General features: G+C 37.8%; 1 protein-coding gene across 1 annotated transcript in view; it reads right to left on the reverse strand.

Moving 5' to 3' along the window:
- Nucleotides 1-319: 319 nt before the first annotated feature.
- The window catches only part of LOC103041651 (splicing factor SWAP), a 209652-nt gene continuing 187431 nt past the window's right edge, over nucleotides 320-22540 (reverse strand). Inside the window, exon 18 of the mRNA XM_022676513.2 lies at nucleotides 320-1153. Coding sequence (XP_022532234.2) covers nucleotides 1088-1153 — 66 coding nt within the window. The 3' untranslated portion in view covers nucleotides 320-1087. The remainder of the gene's footprint in view (nucleotides 1154-22540) is intronic.

Consider the following 22540-nt stretch of genomic DNA (forward strand, 5'->3'; position numbering starts at 1 on the left):
TTTTGCAAAAGTAAACCCTCACCCATGTGGTTCTATCAGCTTTTATTAAATTACATTTTCAGCTATTGTCTATTCATAGTCTTCCTCACTGAACGATGAAGGACACAAGCCTTAGCTTCCCAGATTTAGACACAGAACAGTTTGCAGGCACGTCCTGCAGAAAATAGGCCGAGGTGACGCATGCAAAAGACCCATCCAGGAGCCTGATTTCGCAGAAATGCAGGAAATGAAAAGCATGGAAGCAATGGAAGGAAAAGGGCAGCTTCTACAGTATATAGAGTAGAGAGCAAGGGAGTGAGGAGTCTGGAGATACACAGAGTTCATAATTCAGATTTTTATTACTGTTCAGTGTTTTACAAAGCAGATGCAAAGTAAACCCTGTACAAACTCAGAACGTGAAGGCCACATTATTTAAAACCTAATTATAGACGGAAACGCAGAGCAGCCAAGTGGCTGCAGAGAATGAACCTGGCTGGAAGGGAGAACTGGGATGGAGTAGAGATAGATAAAGAGAGAGAAAAATAGAAAGAGAGAGAAAATAAACAACATTATCCTTCACAGAAGGATATAACACCGCCCCTCTGGCGCGAGCATTATCGCACGAGAAGGAGCTGGGTCATCAGTTTGGGTGAAAGTTGGAATTTGTTTTTATCTAATACACAATGCTTAATAAATTATTTCCTGTCGTTGATATTTCTTTACGGTGGCACCTTCTGGCGGAAAAGAGAAAGGAATGAAGAGAAATGAAGAAACACAATTCAAAAGAAAAAAAAAAAACTAAAGAAAAAAGGAAAAGAAAACAAAAGAAAGAACAGTCTTCCGCAGCAGAAGGAGGGATAATCCCGCAGTCTGCTGCCTGGCTCGGCGTACACCTGTTCGGGCTTCAGCGACCGGTACAGCCGCTTCCCCGCGGCTGCCGTTCATCTCATTCACAAGAAAAAAAAACAAAAAAAAAAAAACAACAACAACTCGGTAACATAAGAGCAGAAATGACTGTGCTCTTCCTCCTCCTCTAGCAGAGCCGCTGCTCCTGAATGACCCAGTTCACAGCATCTGTCTTCTCCTGCCCTTCTGCTCCCATCCCATCTCAGGACAGGTTGGGCTGAAGACCCTTCGAGGCGGCCAGCATCGCCCGCACCTTGGCCATCAGGTCCTGTAAGAGAGATAAAGAGGAGAAGAGAGGAGTGTGTTATAGGGTTGGACTGAGTGAGAAAGATATGAAGCAAATGGGTCATTATTAGAATACTGCGCCTTTAGGCATCTCATAACTGATTTAATGACTTCAGATATTTTATTCCTTTGACTATTCATCATATTTATTAGACCTCCCTACTCCCTAATTCTCTTACTCTCTAATTCTCACAGCTATATCAACTTTTTTTTATTTTTTTTTAAAAACTTTTTTTCCCTGTCATGCATGCATCCACTCCGTAACAGCAAGCTGGGTAACAGGGTGGACAATTCAGTAACAGTTACAATGGGTACATCAAATAACAATCAAGTATTTACAACAGTAATAAACACTGTTAAATGTCTATAAAATAAATAATAATGAATTGAGACATTAGTTTACAAAATTAACAATAATGAATAATGTCTTCGTGTCAATTTACAATTCGTTGAGATTTTTAAAAAATCGTTATTATTTAAAAAAATTATAATTTTATTAATAATTTTCTAAAAAAAATGTTTTCTCCCAATTCAGCTAAGCCAACTGTCCCACTGTTCTATTTAGCGCATGCCTCCTCTGATGCATCTAAAGTCGGACTCCACCTCTTTTTGAGCTGCTGCTGATGCAGCTTTTCCGAGTAGCATGGAGCTTGGATGAAAAGCGCAGGGACTCGGTTCTGATACATCAGCTCACAGACGCCCTGTGCTGATCGACATCACCCTTTAGAGTGATGAGGGGAAAGAGTGCCATCTACCAGCCCAGAGAGAGCAAGACCAATTGTGCTCTCTCGGGGCTCCGGTTTAAACTAGTGATCTCATGATCATAGTAACAGTGCTTTAGACCACTGGACCACTCGGAGCCCTGACATAAGTACTGTTAATTAATGTATTCTTTTTGTAAAATGTTTTGTAATGTTTTTTGTGTAATGATTTATAGAAATCTAATTTTCTTTTAATAATATAATTCAATTTCCATCATATTTTGGTAACATTGTACAATAAGGGTCACAAGTAACAGTACTTATGACAGTAATAAACATTGCTAAATTGTAAGTAATGTCTTAAAAAAATATATATAAGACACTAGTTTAGACGTTCTGATGCAATAACTGTTAATTAATGTACGCCTGTTGTAAATTGTTACTGATTTTACTGCAATAGTATGCACAGTTTACTTTAAATATGGAGACAAAATTCAGAAAAAAATATTATTAATTGGTGAACATGCATCAGACAATCGGAAAATCTTACAGTATTTAATGCTTCCCTCTGCTGACAACTTTTTTTTTCTTTTTTTTTTTTTTCTCGAAGATGCAGATTTCATTTTCCAGCAGGACTTCGCAAACTACTGATTTTTCGTTTTTTATTAGCTGTAAGCTATAATTGTCAACAATAAAATAAATAAATGCTAAAAATAGATCACTCTGTGTGTAATATATCTATATAATATATTGTCGCTGTCCAATGAAAAACACTGGCGATTTTGTTTACTACATAATTTGAACAGACAAACTGTCCCTTACACTCTACCAACATTTCTTGATTAATGGACCAATAAAAACTCTTTAAAATGACCTGAAATAAACTCTTTTTACATTGACTTCCATTGACAGTTTAAAAGTTTTTTTTTTCTCTCTTCTGTAAAGCTGCTGTTTTGGACTGAAATACACAAATACAAAAGTTATACATACTAAAATAACTTTTGTAATGCTATTCTATATTTTCAAGATGCACCAATATATTTCCATTTCTCCAAGAGGTGTGGAAACCCAGTTTTTTGTACTATTTAATTCATATGCTAAAGATGCTTTTCCTTTTATATGCATTTCTAACCATGACTGCAGTACAAGCTCCGCAGGCTGCAGGTGGCCGTGATCAGTCTCTATAAAGATGATCAAATTCTTCAGAAACAACAATTACAAAAGCCCCAGCTGTACGTTCACTACAATATACAACAATCTGCTTCTCTTTAAATATTGATTGGGTGGTGTTCTGTCACTGAAAACACACACTGAAGCTATTCTGGCTCAAAGCTGCTTTAAACAGCTGAAAGGCTGGACGGCTGACATCACAGCAGCGGAATGAAATGCATGGGGACAGGCTTGATTCACACACCAAAACTTAAAACAGCTGATCTTTAAACTGGGTCAAAGTTTGATGATGAATGAACGGTACCACTTTAAAATAAGACTACCTTTATAAAGGGATTATAAATGGTTTACAATTAGTTTATTAATGGTTACCAATTAGGTTGTAAATCATTAATAATTGGTTATAACATACATTCACTATTTGGCAAACAACAGGTCATTGTTCCCCTTTCTATGTATGTGTTATAACTGATTATTAATGATTTTTAAGGATGAACTGTACTTAGCAGGGCATTACACGTGTTGTAAAGTAACATGTAACATATTACATTGCAAAGACAAAAATGTCTATTTTAAAATGTTTCTAACTGTTGTCTGTCTCGCTGGTGTCGCAGTGCTTATAGCAAATCTGATGCGATATATTTGCATGTATGAATATTCATGAGCAAGAAATGAAATCCTATTGTTTCTCCTTTCCTACTCCTCCACCAGACTAAAGCACCGTAATACTGGACCACCTGAGCACTTTTTTTCACAAAAAAAAAAAAAAAACAGCTCATATGACATTCATTCATACATAGACATTTTAAAATAAATAAAAAAATGATAAAATGAGATCTTTAAGTTATCAAAAACCAGTGAAGAACATTCCCACTTGCACTGAAATCTTGTGCACATCGAAACCTCTTTAAAGTTTGATTGGCAGCATACACTAAAAATATTCCCTCCCTCATGTTTGGGATTCTAAAGCATGATGTGTATGATAATGCCTGGCTCTATATGCAGCTGGGGGAGGGGGGTGGTATGGATGTTATGTCTGAAAGCGGCACATAGCAGCACTGAGGCTCTTGTCTTTCATCAGGTCAGGCCTAGACTGCTCATGACCCCCCCCAGTCTGCAGACCACCCAGTCTAAATCCAGCCTCTGCATACACATACTGTAGGCCATAGGGCAGCACAGCTGTTCCTTCACAATCCTTCCTGCAGCACTCTGGACATGACCTCACTGCTGTTTACTGCTGTATCTATTATATTCATATATGCAGCGTACGCACTCATGCCAGTTCCGGCTAGCGGATACACATCAGCATACCATTATTATACGAGGCTATACCAGGACACGATGCATACGATATATATATATATATGTACAGTCATATGAAAAAGTTTGGGCACCCCTATTAATCATAATCATTTTAGTTCTAAATATTTGGGTGTTTGCAACAGCCATTTCAGTTTGATATATCTAATAACTGATGGACTCAGTAATATTTCAGGATTGAAATGAGGTTTATTATACAGAAAATGTGCAATATGCATTAAAACAAAATTTGACCGGTGCAAAAGTATGGGCAGCCTTATCATTTTATTGATTTGAATACTCCTAACTACTTTTTACTGCGTTACTGAAGCACAAAATTGGTTTGGTAACCTCATTGAACTTCATAGCCAGGTGTATCCAATCATGAGAAAAGGTATTTAAGGTGGCCAATTGGAAGTTGTTCTCCTATTTGAATCTCCTCTGAAGAGTGGCATCATGGGCTCATCAAAACAACTCTCAAATGATCTAAAAACAAAGATTGTTCAACATAGTTGTTCAGGGGAAGGATACAACAAGTTGTCTCAGAGATTTAACCTGTCAGTTTCCACTGTGAGGAACATAGTAAGGAAATGGAAGACCACAGGGACAGTTCTTGTTAAGCCCAGAAGTGGCAGGCCAAGAAAAATATCAGAAAGGCAGAGAAGAAGAATGGTGAGAACAGTCAATAAACCTCATTTCAATCCTGAAATATTACTGTGTCCATCAGTTATTAGATATATCAAACTGAAATGGCTGTTGCAAACACCCAAATATTTAGAACTAAAAATGATTAAGATTAATTGGGGTGCCCAAACTTTTCATATGACTGTATATATATATATATATATATATATATATATATATATATATATATATATATATATATATATATATATACAAAGTTCAGTATGCTCTTGATTAATTGTTTATCAGTCCAGTATTATCTTAATAAATCTGTCCAGTATGTTTTTCGATCAATCAATTTCTCAGTACAGTATACAACTCTTCATTAACCAAGTAAACAGTCCAGTATTCCCTTAATTTATCAGTCTAGTATGTGCCCAATTAATTAATACAGAAAGGTCTTGATTAATTAAGTAATCAGTCCAGTGTTCTATTAATTAATAAGTTCAGTATGCTCTCGATTAATCGACTATTCAGTTCAGTAATATCTTGATAAAACAGTCCAGTATGCTCTTGATTAATCAGTACAGTAAGCTCTTGATTAAATTGTTTTTTCAGTACAGTGTACTCTTGATTATTCAAGTAAACAGTCAAGTGTTCCCTTGATTAATTAATCTAGTTTGTGCTCAATTAATTAGTACAGTAAGATCTTGATTAACTAAGTAATCAGTCTATTATTCTATTGATTAATCAGTTCAGTATGCTTTCGAATAATCGATTAATCAGACCAGTAATATCTTGATAAAACAGTCCAGTATGCTCTTGATTAATCAGTACAGTATGCTCTTGATTAATCAGTACAGTATGCTCTTGATTAATCAAGTAAACAGTCCAGTGTTATCTTGATTAATCAGTCTAGTAATTAACTAGTACAGTAAGGTTTTGATTAATTGAGTAATAAGTCCAGTTTTAATTAGGTCAGTATGTTCTCGATCAATCAATTACACAGTCCAGTAAAGTCTTGATCAAACAGACTAGTATACTCTCGCTTGATTAGTCCAGAATGCACTAGATTAATCCATTGTGAACGTGAACGATATTATACCCTGATATATCGTGCCATATAACACACCCCTAATTATCACATCAGGGTAAGACTTTTTTGTCGTTTTTAGCAAAAGAAAAATTCACATTGTTCTCATTTCCCATTATATATCTACTAGAAAGAGATTATATATGTCCAGTATTATTTATTTTTTTTATTTACTTTAATCCTGGATATATGGAGATATTTGGAGTGCATTATTAGTATCATGACATTCTAGATCATTTTTGACTTCTGTTACAAATCTGATAAAATCATTTTTTTTAATATCTCAGTTAGCCATATCATATTGCATGCAATAACAAAATTCAAAATAATTTTTCTAATTCAGTGTTTTGTCATATCGCTAAAAGTATCATTATCGTGAAAATACCATGAAATATCGTGATGTTATTTTAGAGCCATATCGCCCACCCCTAGTCTTAACACTACTTAAAATCTGTTTAACATCACATTTCTGATGTAACAACACTGCAAAACAACACTGGCTACAGAATGCAATGCTAACGAGGAACAAAACTTTATCATTAACTCCTCAGCCAATATCATTACATATTTACAGTGAAAATTCAGAACTGATAATGAACATCTGATCAAAGAATTCCTAAACAATTTGCTATTTATTAGGATCATCCCATGCTGAGTTTCTGCTGTAGTTGCAGAGCACAGTACCAAAGATGCTCATGCGTAATTTTAATCTGTTAAAGCAAAGTGCTGGCATGTGTTGGACAAGCTGGATTGTATACAGCAACCATGTACTGCATTCTCTGCCATGCGCTTTCCCATTCTTCCAGTCAAACGATGTGATCGGAGAGAACAAAACAACATCAATTGCAACCAATAAATTACAGGATTTGTCAACAGAACGTTCAAACCATCAGCGAGGATATTAGTGATGATGCTGATTAGTGGTTGCGCCTCGAGTGAATTGCCACACTAGAGCCAGATACACAACTCCACCAAATTTCTCCTTTCTGTCGGGATCTGATAGGTGTTGTTTGGCCAGTGACAGCTTAATGCAACCCCTGCTTATTTATGAGGGAAGAACCTCCAACACATTCTCGCTGGCTCGCCGGCGGCCGGCACTCATTAGTCCTGCCGCTCGCAGCTTGAAAACAGTCCAACCTGGAGATTACACATCAAATTGGTAAGATATTCAATCTCTCAGAGCGGCCAGCCCGACTGCACGGTTGTCATAGGAGCTGAGCTTAGCCGCACTCGCTTCTCAGAGTTAAGCTATTGCCCCTGGACTGCTGGATGCTCAGATATTGATCGAGAGAAATACTGATAAGCCCTAACCAGAAATAAGCATAAAACAAACAAGTGAGCAAAGGCAAACAACTCATATACTCTCTCTCTCTCTCTCTCTCTCTCTCTCTCAGACTTGTCTGCACGCACGAAAAAGCGCCAGTGAAGAGGCGGATGAATATGAGAGAGATGGCGAGATGAGCGGATATGTGGGAGATGGCAGTGGAACCAGACACTAAACCCAAGCACTGCAGCACAAAGTTGCAGTAAAACTACAGTAAAACTACAGTAAAACTGGCGATCAAGGCCAATTTTAATGGATTGAATTTAAATATTTGTTGCAAGTCAGCAAATAGTCCAGCCGTCCCACCACCTGTCCCACTGGATCACATCCTGTCCACACTGCTCTAGATGATCTCGTAAATCTCGTAAAAACGTTTTGGTACCACTTTAAAATAAGACTACCTTTATAAAGGGTTTATAAATGGTGTATAATTAGTTTATTAATGGTTACTAATTAGGTTGTAAATGCCTTAAAATTGATTAATAATCAGTTATAACACATAAGTAGAAAGGGCAACAATGACCTGTTGTTTGTTAAACAGTGAAGCCACAGCCATCTATACTGTTGCCCTATCTACGTATGTGTTATAACTGATTATTAATGATTTTAAGGCATTTACAACCTAACTAGTAACCATTAATAAACTAATTGTAAACCATTTATAAACCCTTTATAAAGGTAGTCTTATTTTAAAGTGGTACCAAAGTTTGAACTTAATCGTGATATGAACTTTTATCAAAATTCCCATTAACAGGGTTCACACACTTTTTTTTTTTACCAATAAATTTCCATGATTTTTTCAGGACTTTTCCATGCCTTCAAGGCAGATTTTCCATATCTATACAATTTTTAAAACATCAGCGCAGAAATGGACAATAAAACCAAAAATCAACTAAAACTATAATTAAAATGAATTATAATAGTCTATATAATGGCCTAAAATGAATCTGGGGAAAAAAAAACAATCTTCAATAATAAAACGTGTGTCAGATCCTGAGAGTTCCATTGTGTAGACTTAAATTACTGAATTAACTCTGAGCTGACATATTTGTTACCTCAAAATAGATTTTCTCCATCGAAAAAACTGAAACACAAAGATTTGAAGATCAAATTTCCATGACTTTTCCAAAACTTTGAGTGTTTTTTTTTCCCAAAACTTATCCAGGCCTGGAAATGGCTATTTTCATATTCCATGACTTTTCCCTTTTTTTTTTATGACCGTACGAACCCTGCATTAACATGCACTAACATTCAACTAGTGCTGGGCGATTATGGCCTAAAAAATAAAATAAAAAAATCAATGTCAACAATTACAGAGTGTTGACAGACAGTCCCTGAATCAGATCTCAATCAGCAAAAAATCTGCACTACTTAGAGAAAAAGTAAAGCTCTATCCAAGACTTAGAGATGGAGCGCTGGGTCTTCTTCTTTTCCCACTCTACGGCCTCTCACTAGGCAGTATAATTTACACAAATGGCTCTTCCAACCATTATCATGCTGATGACACTCAACTTATCCTTTATCTTCCTGCTTCTGACACCAGTAGGGTTGATGGGTCTCGAACCAGATCGAAGCATGTCTAACAGACATCTTAGCAAATACGGCAGCCTATTACCTGAACCTCAATCCAAGCAGGACATACCTGAGGGGCATTTCTATCAGGTAACACTTTAGTGTTTAACATCATCTCCGACAACCCTACTGGTGTCCCACAGGGCTCAGTGCTGGGTCCACTTCTCTTCTCACTTTACACCCTTTCACTAGGCAATGTAATTTCCACACATGACTCTTCCAACCGTTGTCATGCTGATGACCCTCAACTCAACATCCGTTATCTTCCTCCTTTTGAAACCTATGTCTCGACTCAGATCCCAGCATGTCTAACAGACATCTCAGCAGAGATGGCAGCCTATTACCTGAAGCCAAATCCAAGCAAGACAGAATCACTCTGCATTCCCTGGAGCTACAGATCTTTGCAGTGATCTCTCAATTTCCTATAGAAAACCCTTGATCATTCATGATGTTGCAAGCCTGACACCATTCAGAAAATTCTACTATTTCGTCCAGGTAATGGTTCATAGCCCTACAACTGACCCAGAATGCATCTCTCAGCTTGACTCTTCTTCTTTCTTCCGAAGTTTAGCTATTACATTCTCTTGGTGTCTACTAGTGCTGGGCGGTATGAATAAAAATCCATATCACAGTATTTTGCAAGATTCTGATGGTTTCACGGTATATCACGCTATTTTTATAATTTATTTATTTATATTAGTAGATAAGTTTGTGACTTACTGTAATGTTAGGAGTACATATAATATAAAACACTAAGTAATTAAATTAAGGCTTTAATTAGTGTAGGTTTTTTTTTTTGTCCCACAAAATTACACAATATATAAAAAAATTAGATTTTATTAGCAGAAAAACAGCTGAAAATTTTAAACAATACACCTCAAAAAGAGACACTGCAACAAATTTAACACCGCTTGCTTTACAAAACTAAATATTTTATTTCCATTAACATGACATATATATAAATGGACCTAAAATACTCAATATTTATTAAAAAGAGATATTTCTCAAATGTTCTATTGCTTAAGTTAGACACACGTTTAATATCAATTTACAATACGTTATTATTGAAGGCATTAGAAGCATTAAAGTATTTAAGCAGCTGTTTATCAGTTTACCACAATTCCCCTGGTTCTCCAGTTAACAAAAACATTCAGTTTAGTGTGCACTAATATTTTCTTTTAAGCTACAGTATTAATATATATAAAAGGGCTATAGTTACTCATATTGTAAGCAGCAGCAGCAGCAGCAGAAGCTGCAGGAGTTCGGTTCATGTTTCTAAAGGCAGGAGAGCACGAGGCTCCACCCAACTGCGTTAGCTTGTTATGCTAACTGGCTAGTGTTAGCTAGTGAGCGTTCCACAGCTTTTAAAGTTTGAAGATCTAGGAAAAATAGTTAAGATTTTTTTTTAAGTATAAAACTTCTTCTGCTTGCCTTAATTAGTGTAATCAACATATAATATACAAATGGTTCATATCACATATTTGCAACCACCCCCTGCAAAAAAAAAAAAATAAATAAATAAAATAAATAAAAAATAAAAATTATGAAAAAAAAAAAAGTTTTATATGTTGGTCTTTCAACAGTAATAAAATTGTGAAATACTAAAAAATGTATTGAAACATGTATTTTTTCTGAAAAACGTGAATTATTCTAACTGAACCACTACCTGTTAGAGGTAAGAAACACCATTCCACTAAATATTGGTCGAATAATTAGTAATGGAGTTAGTAAAAAAAAAAAAAAAAAAAAAAATATATATATATATATATATATATATATATATATATATATATATATATATATATATATATATATATATATATATATATATACATACACACATATATATTATATACATATATACATACACTGCTTGTAAGGATTTTTGGGGTTTCAGACATCTTTTAGATAATTAAACATGCACTGTGTCAAAATGACCCCGGAACACCATTGCTGTTCCTGACAAATGAACATAATAGGATTGTTAATTATATAACCTGTTCAATAAAACAGAGTGTTTTTACTTTAAAATAACTAAGATTCTGCAATCAAATGAACACAAATCAATGGCTCACACGGAAAGAAATGAACATTCCAGAAATAAACGATTGACCAATGAAAAAACATAAAAATAGCAGAAAAGTGGGTCCATTCAGAGCCACAACTTCAATGTGGGTTGCTGTTAACCCCCCCCCCCCCACCTTCCCTACTCCCTCGTCCTCGTTACGTCCCAGTAAATGCCCTAACTGTGTCCCATCAGCCCCACAGCACTCACAGGCAATCAGTGCAGGAGCCATGCGAGAGGAGGCACGATAAACACCTGACTCGCGTCCAAGAGCTAATACCGCCTGGCGTGGACGCTCTGTGGACGAGCAAGGGTGTCCCTTGGCTACTGACTGCATGGCACATTTGTTGCATAGTTAGCAGTTGCCAAACAATTAAGAGAGAAAAGGACTCTGATATAAGCAAGGGGAGAGAGGGGGCATGAGCGAGTGAGAATCAGTGAGAGTAAAATAAAGAGAGAAAGAGAGAGAGACAGATAGAGAGAGAGAGAGACATGGCACAAACAAACCAAACCCAATAGCGGTCAGCTGCACAGAAGGAGGTGTGTAATGCACATAGCCGGTGATGAAGAGCCGCAATCACAGCACCTTGATCCCGTGCATTAACACGACATCGCTAAGCCGGGATAAAGGGCTCCCCGCGCTCCAGTCCGTCATCAAGACTGACCAGAGCAGATTACTGCAATGAGCTGAGGAAATCTTTACTGTGATTACTCTGCATTACAGAAGCACAGCTGCCCACGGCGCTGGCCAGCACGGCCCGAGAGGGTCCGAGAGCGGAGGAATCCTTCACACGTCAGAGAACGGCTGCAGTCGTTTGATGCAGTTAAGACTCGCAAACAAACGCAGATGTGCTCCTTCATCACTGCTACAGCACCTCTCTCCAAATGACTTTATTTTGGAGACCATCCCAATTTAGAAACATTGGAATTAAGCCAGCTAGGTTTGTTTCTATTTTAAATTTAGAAATTCTTATCAACTCAATCTTGATTTGAGCTTCTAGTTTATGCCATTTCTTTATGGTTCCTTTTTATGGTGGATTTGTAGGAAATGTAAGGGATGCAAAAGAAGCATCATAATAAAAAAAATAAATAAATAAAAATGCTTTTTTTCAAAGCACAGGAGATTTTCTTTGCATTGTTTTTTTTTTTTATTGTTAAATTCCTCTTCATTATAGAATGCTCATAGCATTCTGCACACTGCTTCTTTTGTGCAGAATGCCCAAAGGTTCATTGTGTTTTTTTTTCAATACTTTCGTAGATTTATAGGGAACTGTAATATAATGGAACTGTGAGGTTCGTAAGCAGGAGGACGCAGCAGTGCCAATATTATACGTTATAGCACTCCCTCTTGTGTATTATTGCTTAATTATATAACATGTTTAATTAAACCAAGTATTTTACATCAAAATAACTAAGATTTTGCAATTTAATAAAAAAAACAAAAAGCTGTAAATTAATGGAAAACTATGGCTCACGTGGAGCCAGAAATAAACACAGATTGACCAATGAAACTACAAAAAAAAAAAAAAATAATAAAAAATAAAAGTGGGTCCAAAATGGGTCAAAGGGTGGCCAGTTAGATCATGCAGCTGTGATTTTAAGCATGAAGCTTAAGGTATTGATACATTTTTGGGGAATTATGAGGAACATTTCATCCAACTCTCATGGTGATCTCTTCGCTGTTTTCTATTAAAAAAACATGCTTTCTTCAATATACACATTTATAGCTAATTGTAAAGGAACATTCCAAAACATTCAAGACTGGATTAGCTAGAAATCACAGTTCAAAACCAGCTTGACTTTTGGACTTTTAACCACCTTTACCTTGCAGAATTCTCTTACTGCTGTGATGTTCTTGAGTAGCGGTGGGCAATATTATATCGTATACAATATATCATGACACAGATATATCGTGATATAAAAAATCCATATCGTGATAATAGAGATGTTCTGTCTTAAAAGTAGTCTATTATTTACTGTGAAGCTTTAGGTGTATTTATTGTACAATTGTTTTAGTTTGCAGTTTATTCTGCAATATTATTTGCTGCATAATATTATGTTATGCTGTATTATTTATTTTGTCACATTATGATTATGCTGTTATACTCTTATACTATGTGCCTGAAATTAATTCATTATTTTTCTGTTTTCCTATATCGCCAAGTATATCGTTATTGCAAAAATACCCTGAAATAACGTGATATTATTTTAGAGCCATATCGCCCACCCCTATTCTTGAGCTAGCCTTGATGAACAACATGCTTATCTACATACTGGACCTACATACTGATTTTTAGGAAAGGCCATTTTAAAAATTCAAGCCTGGAAAGGCCAGGAATCATTTTCTGAAGCCAGCTAGTATCCCTCAACTCTTGTTTTATACATTTTCACCAACTCTTCCATGGGTTCATGGATTTCCTTCAGTAAAAGCATGTTTAAGATCATCATGAGGATTTTTTAGAAACTGTGGGGGAAGTTGCAAAAGGTTAAAGCCTGTAAAAGGCATATTAAAGACAGGCATATGGATTTTTAGGAAATATGAAGGACATTTTAAAATGTTTCAAGCTTGGTAAAGCTAGGAATGGCTTTTTTCAAGCTAAATAGAATTTGTTGCATTCTTTTTTTTTTTTATCCCTTATTTTTATCCCAATTTAGCTATGCTGATTATCACCCCCAATTATCTGTATTCCCCCCTATCACTAGAATTGCCTAAAAACCAGAAGGGGGAAAGCGCAGCGATGCCTGTGCTCACCCATATTACCTAGAGAGTGATGTGGATAAAAAGTACCATCCACCCACCCAGAGAGACATAGTTAAATTTTGCTCTCTCTGGACTCCAGCTGCTGATGGCGAGCTGCATGACTGGGATTCGACCCAGTGATCTTCTGATCATAGTAGGAGCGCTACAGTCCACTGGAGCCCCATTTTTTGTGTTGTTGATGTTGGAATTTTCACAAACTTATTGTTGTAAAACACTTCTAAACACTTCATTATGGATCTTGGACTGTGAATCCACAGCATGTTCAAGACCTACATTTAGATTTCTAAAGGAAATTGCTTTTTCCGGCAAGTTAAGATTCTTTCTAATCCAGTTCTAGGAATTTTTTCTTGTAGAACTTTTCTACATTTAGAAATGATTTGGGTTCTCTTGTATGCAAAATAAATGGAATTGTGCCAAACCATTCATTACAGTGCGACACTGTTTGTTTTAGGAATCTGTCCGCATTTCACAAATAATGTAGTTCATGCCCAATTTTACTCCTTCAGAAAAACACAACACTCCATCAGCACGCATTTACAAAAGGCCATTACCATATTTTCCGATCCTCTCGCAACACAAGCAGCTAGACTCATCTCTGATTCGCACGTACTGCTCTCAAACACGAGTGGTTACGGTTCAAGTGTGATTTAAATGTATTGTGCCGAGGAAAATCCATTTGATCTATCTTTTATCCGTGACTCAAACACTTGTGAGCTCTGAGTTACGTGAGAAACATTTATATTCTGTTTTAAAACTCCACGCTTTGGGTACCGAGTGGTCCAGTGGTCTAAAGCGCTGCCACTATGAGCAGGAGGTCGCAGGTTCGAACCCCTGCTCATGCAGCTTTGCAATCAAGCTGCCGGCGCTCAGAGGAAGCAAAATTGGCCCTGCTCCCTCCGGGTGGGTAGATGGCGCTCTCTCCCCACATCACTCCTATGGTGATGTCTGCAGCACAGGGCGTCTGTGAGCTGATGTATCTGAACCGAGTCGCTGCTCTTTCCTTCAAGCGCGCTGTGAAGCTGCTCGGTAATGCTGCATCAGCAGCAGCTCGAAAAGAAGAGGTGGCTGACTTCACATGTATCAGAGGAAGCATGTGTTAGTCTTCACCCTCCTGGTGTGTTGGGGCATCACTAGTGATAGGGGGAGTCCTAATGAGTGGGTTGGGTAATTGGCCATGTAAATTGGGGAGAAAATGGGAAAAAATAGAAATAAAATTATAGAAATAGAAAAGAAAAAAAAAAAAACTCCACGCTTTGAGTTAAAACGTTCAAACTCAAACTGCTCCTATGAAGGTTATATACTGTATAACGCAAAACGCTGTCCTGTCCGTCTCACTGCTGTATATAACAGGAGCTCAGACACTCCAGTGCCACTGTAAAACTCTGCACTCACACTCATTTACTTCCTCTTTCACACATATACATACCCCAACCACCCCCCCTCCCACCCCCCACCGCCTTCCGCCGGCTCTAACTCTCCCTCACTCCCGTCCCCCGGTCTGCACTGCGTAAACTAATGGCAAATTAATAACCTGCTGGGGCATGTCCCACACGCGCCCATAAACTCCCTCTAATCAAACCATCACTCACCTGCCACACACTGCACTCCATCCATGCAAAATAAGCCCAAATGAATCATAAAAATCCACTCAATATCAGTGTGCAAAGAAGTGTGAAAAAAAAAGCGGTCCATAACACTACTGCAGAAGACACACACACCCGAACACACATCACATCACATCTAGGAGTCAACGATATGGGCCTAAAATAATATCATGATATTTCAGGTAAGAGTGGTTAAAAAAAAATCGATTTAAATCAATCATTTCATTTAAAAGATCCAATATTAATTTAATAACCCTGTTAGGCCCTGCATCCATTACAATGGACATAACGCATTTTCATTATTTTTAAAGGCTTTGTTGCACAAAACACAACATTTGAGAGCTGTTGTCCATCAGAATATGAAATCATGAACCAGCCAGTGAACAAGTTTGTAAACCAATAAAACCCTAACTTGCCCCCCAGGTGCCCAGTGCACTGGGTAAACAGTAGTACTAGAGCCATTGATCCAAAATAACAGCTAATTTTTACTAATTTTATTGTAATTTAAAACACCCCCCTTCCTATCAGTGAAGATAGTTCAGGTCTTAAAGGATTCACATGAATTAATATGAATATGAACCATTAATATGGACTCAATCTTTAAAATAAGCCTATTTTTCCTGTGTTTCAATGTAGTTTTAGACCAGCAGCTCCAAAATATGCCATGGAAACAAAGGAGCTAAGCTAATATTAGCAACAAGTTTTATTTTTTTTCTTTCACTCAACGTTACTAAAGCCTACTAGATTTTTTAAACAAGATCAGTATCAGTAACTTTAATATACACTACATGGCCAAAAAAAAGGTTGCCACAAAAAACAAAAAAAAAAAACAAAAAAAAAAAACACACAAAAGTCACACACACTAATATTTTTTGGACCATCTTTATCTTTGATTGCTGCACACATTCACTGTCTCATTGTTTTAATAAGCTTCTGCAATGACCCAAGATTTATTTCAATCCAGTGTTGCTGGATTCATTTTTTACCAAGATCTTACAGCAGCATTGATGATGGTAGAGTCTGACCAACCGCTGCACAAAGCAGCTCTTCTCCATCCAGCACATCCCAAAGATTCTCAATGAGGTTAAGATCTGGACTCTGTGGTGAACTCTCTCTCAATCCATGTGTGAAAATGATGATCTCATGCTCCCTGAACCCTGAACTCTTTCACAATTCCAGCCCCATGAATCCTGACATTGTGATCTTGGAATATGGCCGTGTGTATCATCAGGGAAGAAATATAAAATCCATTGATGGAATAACCACCTGGTCTATATTCAGTATATTCAGGTAGTCAGCTGACCTCATTCTTTCAGCACATACTGTTACTGAACCTAAACCTGCAGACCAACTGCAGCATCAACCAACCCCAGATCATTTACTTACTTAAATCCAGGTGGCAACTTTTTTTTGGGCCAGGTAGTTTATCTCACTTGCATTTAGCAAACAAGTTTGTAATAGCATTTTTTTTATTTTTTTTTTTACAGTTTTTGTTCCAGCTTTTCATTCAAGTCCATCTTATTTTTTCTCCTACTCAAAGTTACTAAAGCCTGCTACAGTAGTTAAACAAAACGCTTCTGTTCCACATTACATTCCATCTTAAATACCAGATTTCTGCATATTCAAAACATGCTGCAGGTTTAGAGAAGCAAAATGTTTTTTTTCCTCTCACACGGTTACTAGAGCCTACTAGAGTAGTTAAACAAGACATGCCTAATTTGTAGCAAATATTTATCTCACTTACGCTTAGCGCATAAGTTAGAATTTTTCCTTGAGTTTTCCATTCTACCTTTAAATGCGACGGCAGTTGCCTTCACAGTAAAAGAAAGTCAATCAAATCATTTTTAAATATTAAATTTAAAGACTTTTCGAGGTCTTTTCTGACACTGAAGTTGAGTGTATGTTTATGTTACATAGAGTGTAAGTGTTAGACGCATTTATTTAAAAAAAAAATCTTTATAACAATCTTTTATATCTAAAGAAAATCTGTAATTGTAACTGAAATATTCCACAAGCACAAAAGGCTGCGTTTTATAATGTACTGACATGTTTTCTAAAAATTCTTAACTTCCACACACAAACACACGTCACGTCTGGCTGACTGACAACTTTAAAGTTCATAAAAGTCCCCCGTGTGCTGGCGTCCGCTGCACACAATGCAAAAACACACGCTACACAATATTGAAGTCCAGCATGTTTGGCATTTTCCCCAGACTGCTTTTAAATCCTCAAACCGGTGTTTCTCAACAAAATCTCCCAGAATTCTGTTCTATTCCTGCTCCCAGCACACCTGAACGTCACCATTACACACACTCAACACTTGGCTCAGGTGCACTGGGGTCACAGCAAAAAAATATATATATATATGCTGTGTGCTGAACCATAAAGGACTAATATCAGAAACACTAGATTAAAATGCATGAGATATATATGCTTGTATTAAGCAAAACAATTTGCCAATGGGGTAAACGACTAAAAAGTAAAAATTATAAATCTTAAATTTGGACACAAGAATCAGAATACCTTGACTGTGCTCATTTGTGATTACCACTGTTAACCGCTAACTGTGGCTGGCTAGCGCTACTAACCATGGCTGGCTAGCGCTGCTATCCGGGGCTGGCTAGCACTACTAACTGGGGCTGGCTAGCACTGCTAACCTGGGCTGGCTAGCGCTGCTAACTGGGGCTGGCTAGAGCTGCTAACTGGGGCTGGCTAGAGCTGCTAACTGGGGCTGGCTAGAGCTGCTAACTGGGGCTGGCTAGAGCTGCTAACTGGGGCTGGCTAGAGCTGCTAACTGGGGCTGGCTAGAGCTGCTAACTGGGGCTGGCTAGAGCTGCTAACTGGGGCTGGCTAGAGCTGCTAACCGGGACTGGCTAGCGCTGCTATCTGGGGCTGGCTAGTGCTGTTAACCGGGGCTGGTTAGCGTTAATAACCAGGGCTGGTTAGCGTTAATAACCAGGGCTGGTTAGCGTTAATAACCAGGGCTGACTAGCGCTGCTAACCGGGACTGGCTAGCGCTGCTATCCGGGGCTGGCTAGCACTACTAACCGGTGCTGGCTAACACTGCTAAACGGGGCTGGCTAGCGCTACTAACTAGGACTGGCTAGCGTTACTAACTGGGGCTGGCTAGTGCTGCTAACCTGGGCTTTCTAGCGTTACTAATCTGGGGCTGGCTAACTGGGTCTAGTTAGCGCTGCTAATTGATATTAGCTAACCATGGCTGGCCAGTGCTGCTAAATGCGGCTGGCTAGCGCTCACCCTTGGACAAAATACTGGAATTCTAAGCTAACTGTAAATAAAGCAGAAGGCCTTTACACACCCAAATTAACATCCAGCGCTCATTTGACTTGGAAGAAAATTATTTTCTTAAGAATTATAGTTTTGTTTACTTGGGCGTTTCTCCTCAGCCATGAGACCTGCTGAATTAGGGAAACATGATGACACTAGTTCACTTCAAGTATGCATTCTTACTAGTGTTGCCTTATAATCTGGTGCGCCTTATGCATTAAAATACACCAGAAAATAGACGTTCATTGATAGTTTGCCTTATAGTCTGAATATTAGTCAAATTACTTAAAACAATTACTTAAAATTCAAAATAAAACTAATTAAGGTTGTCATTAATATTTTGTTAAAATAAGCAAAAAATTCTTACACTTAAAATGTCTGGCAAGACAAAAATTATTAACAAAAGGATTTTTTTATATATTTATTAATTTAATAAGAATCTCCTTTGCTAAGATTGCTTTTTTGCAGTCTATTATATAATAAGTCTCTTTTATTTTTTGACAGACCCAGGATCCACCCAGGTTTCCTTTTACCACTACTCCCTTGGCTCACACTTATGAGGTCATGTTTTATTTATTTTGTTACTTTTTGTCTTTTTTCTAGATTCTAGGTTGTTAAAAAAAACATATACAAATAAACTTAACTCAAACTCAGTTTTTTATTTCAGCATCATTAAAAGGTTAAGATGTAAACAAAGTCATTTAGAGCTGTTTGGTATTAAATGCACTGTTCTGGTTAAATCTAACTAATATCATCATAATTATTCACTGAAGTGGAGGGCAAAATGCCCTCCAAAGTCATAAGCTTTATAAGCCTCGAAAACCCACCTTACATAACAAAACAGCCCATAATACACTCCCTAACGCCGTAAACACTGTTATAAGGTCGTGTCGAGAAAATCTTGGCCTAAAATGCATTTATTAAAATGCATTCATGGCAGAGAGCTACATTCAGGCCATTGGAAGGCAAAATTGTCCCCAAGGGAGGCATATATTTATTTCACATTTACACACATTATACTTTTATGAGCTTCACAAAAACTCACAAGATGAGTGCAGGTTCACTGGATTCTTTGGGTAGTAATGTCTACAAAAAACACATAGGCTTTATGTTTGTGACCCGTTTCCTTTCACCACCAGTGAAAAGATGTGTCTATAAGACCCTATAGCAGGGGTGTCCAAACTTTTTTTTGGGGGGCCAAAAGGAGAAATATATATAAAGTCACGGGCCACAGACTCTGTATAAAACAAATAATGAAATATACCACTTTAAATAATACTTTTTTCCTGATTATTTCATTCACACACCATTTTACTTGACTTACTATCTTTATCTTTGACAGTGTTGTGTAAACTAAGATTTTTCAAACTGATGTTTAATTTCAAATGAGCCCCCCCTCCGCTTTTAGACTTTTTTGGCTTGTTTTTCTGCGCTAGAAATGCGCACTCTCCGCTTTTAGAGTCTTTGGCCCGATTCTGACACCTAGTGTTCAAACTTTGAATCTCACATTATAAAAACCTGCTTAACAGCGGGCCAACTTTCATTCTATTTCTAAAATACCTTCCTTTTTTGAAGCGGCCCGCGGGCCGTAGTTTGGACACCCCTGCCCTATAGTAAGATTTTACCTGAATTCTTCTTGGACCCTGTTCATACCTTGAGTGAACATCAGTCACATGTAACCAGCACAAGGTTCAGGTGTCCATTTCTGAAGTTTTTAAGAAAAATATTTAAGATCCATCAATCCATAGTGCCATGTGTACAAGGAATACATCATAGAAGGTTAACATTACCACCCAGAGTGGAGAGTGTAGAGGGTGGTAATGATTGTGACCGGCGGTGTCTGGCTAAATTTGTCCGTGTGAACAGACAAGCAACTCTGGCAGAAATCAAATCCACATTTAATCCATGAGGAACCACACATTTCTTGCAGGTTAGTGAAGAATTCCTTGGCCACGTATTCTTTGCACTATAACGTGCACTTAAAAGCCTTTTAGAATCTTTCGCCCATTCAGAGATGAGTATTATCGGTCTGTAGCCTGCTGCTAACCCAGGCTACCACTGCTGGAGCAGCATTAGCTTTACCTGCTAACTCCGAGAAGCACTAGCTCTTTCGTCGTTTAAAGGTGAGAATATATCGGACTGTATTCTGCATGTTTACTGTGTTAAAACAAGTTACGCGGGACAACCGCTAGCTAATATCACCCTGGCTTACGTAAACTCAGGGTTTCTTAGTGTAGCGCTGTTGGGTGGTTAGCGCTAGAGGTTAGCTGCAAACACTAGTGCTGCTGCACCCAGCCTTAGTGAAAATCCCGAAATCTAAGCTTACTGTAGTTAAATGGAAGCTCTTTACTCACCCAAATAAAGTTTTCATGGGATAATTCTGTGTAGATTAACATCTAGTGCTCATTTGACTTAAAAAGATTTTTTTTTTTTTTTTTTAAGAATTACAGTTTAGTTTACTAGACTTAGCTTAGCTTTACAGGCCGAATTACTAGTGTTGTATAATGCACTTTATAATCTGAAAACAGTGTGCTTCATGTCTGAAAATAGACATTTATTGATAATGTGCCTTATAATCCAGAGCACCTTATAATGCAACAAGATACTGGCATTTCGCATGTCAATGCAAATTAACAGTAACATTTTTTTATCTATAATTATTCTTTGTGAAGTGGGCAGAAAGCTTTTGAGAACTGCTTAAAGCTACCTAAACCAAGTAATTTTGGTTTATAATTCAATATCATCATATCTCTACCACATAATAAATTTGCATTTAGTTGCTTAAGAAATGCATCAGATTATTTTCTACATAATTACATTTTTAAAGAATTACAGTCCAAGTAACTTCCACACCCACACACACACACTCAAAAACGCATGAACATACACCAACAGCTACCTCCTGGTTCCTCAGGTGTTCCTGACTGGACGATTATTTGTCCAGTTGAGCGGTGGTTACGTGTGTGTGTGTGTGTGTGTGTGTGTGTGTGCCGGCAGCGGCTGTAAGTTTTAATAATAAGCCTCCCTTCAGATATTGGCTGCAGGAAGGACCTGCCCAGGTTTGGAGGCGTCAGCATCGATTTGGAGCGCGGCCCAACAGAAAGAGCAGAGAGCTCCAGAGGCACGGAAACTACGTCAAGAGCCGGATCTCGGTACAGAAGGAATAAAGCACTCTTAAACGGAGTGTGGGAATTCCCTCCGATGAAGAGATCAGATGGTGATAAGCGCTGTGACTGGCAGCTGAGTAATGGACAGAGATGGCTTTTTTTTTATTCGGCGGCGCAATTTACAGACGTAGGTGTTGCATAACAGCATGCGTTCTTCATCCCTTGGTGAAAGAACTGGTTTACGCACTCCTCATACTCTCACACACACACACACACACACACACACACACACACACACCCATATACACACAGTACTAAAGAAAGAGAATAGATAACACTACTCCACATACACACACACATATACACACACACACACACACACACTCAGCTTTTCATTTACAACACAGAAAAGGCCAGAGATCAGGAAAAAGCTGTCTACACGGACAGCTGCATTGCATCAGCCTTCTGGAATGATGCTCTCTCTCTTTCTCTCTCTCTCTCTCAAACACACACACAAAGACAGACATCACACACACACACACACACACACACAGGCAGGGACAGGATCAAGAGGCAGTCAGAACACACACTGACGCTTAATATTCTGTCAGCTTCATTTGAGTGTGACTGACACACAGCATCATGGACAGTGACTGAAGTACAGGAATGTTGCGCGAGAGTTTTGATAAACTGTAATAAACATTTGTGATCTACACACACTGGAGCAGGTGCTGCTCAGCTCTGAACAGAGCTGTTCACAGA

Source organism: Astyanax mexicanus, chromosome 17, assembly GCF_023375975.1.
Source record: "Astyanax mexicanus isolate ESR-SI-001 chromosome 17, AstMex3_surface, whole genome shotgun sequence".
NCBI lineage: Eukaryota > Metazoa > Chordata > Actinopteri > Characiformes > Acestrorhamphidae > Astyanax > Astyanax mexicanus.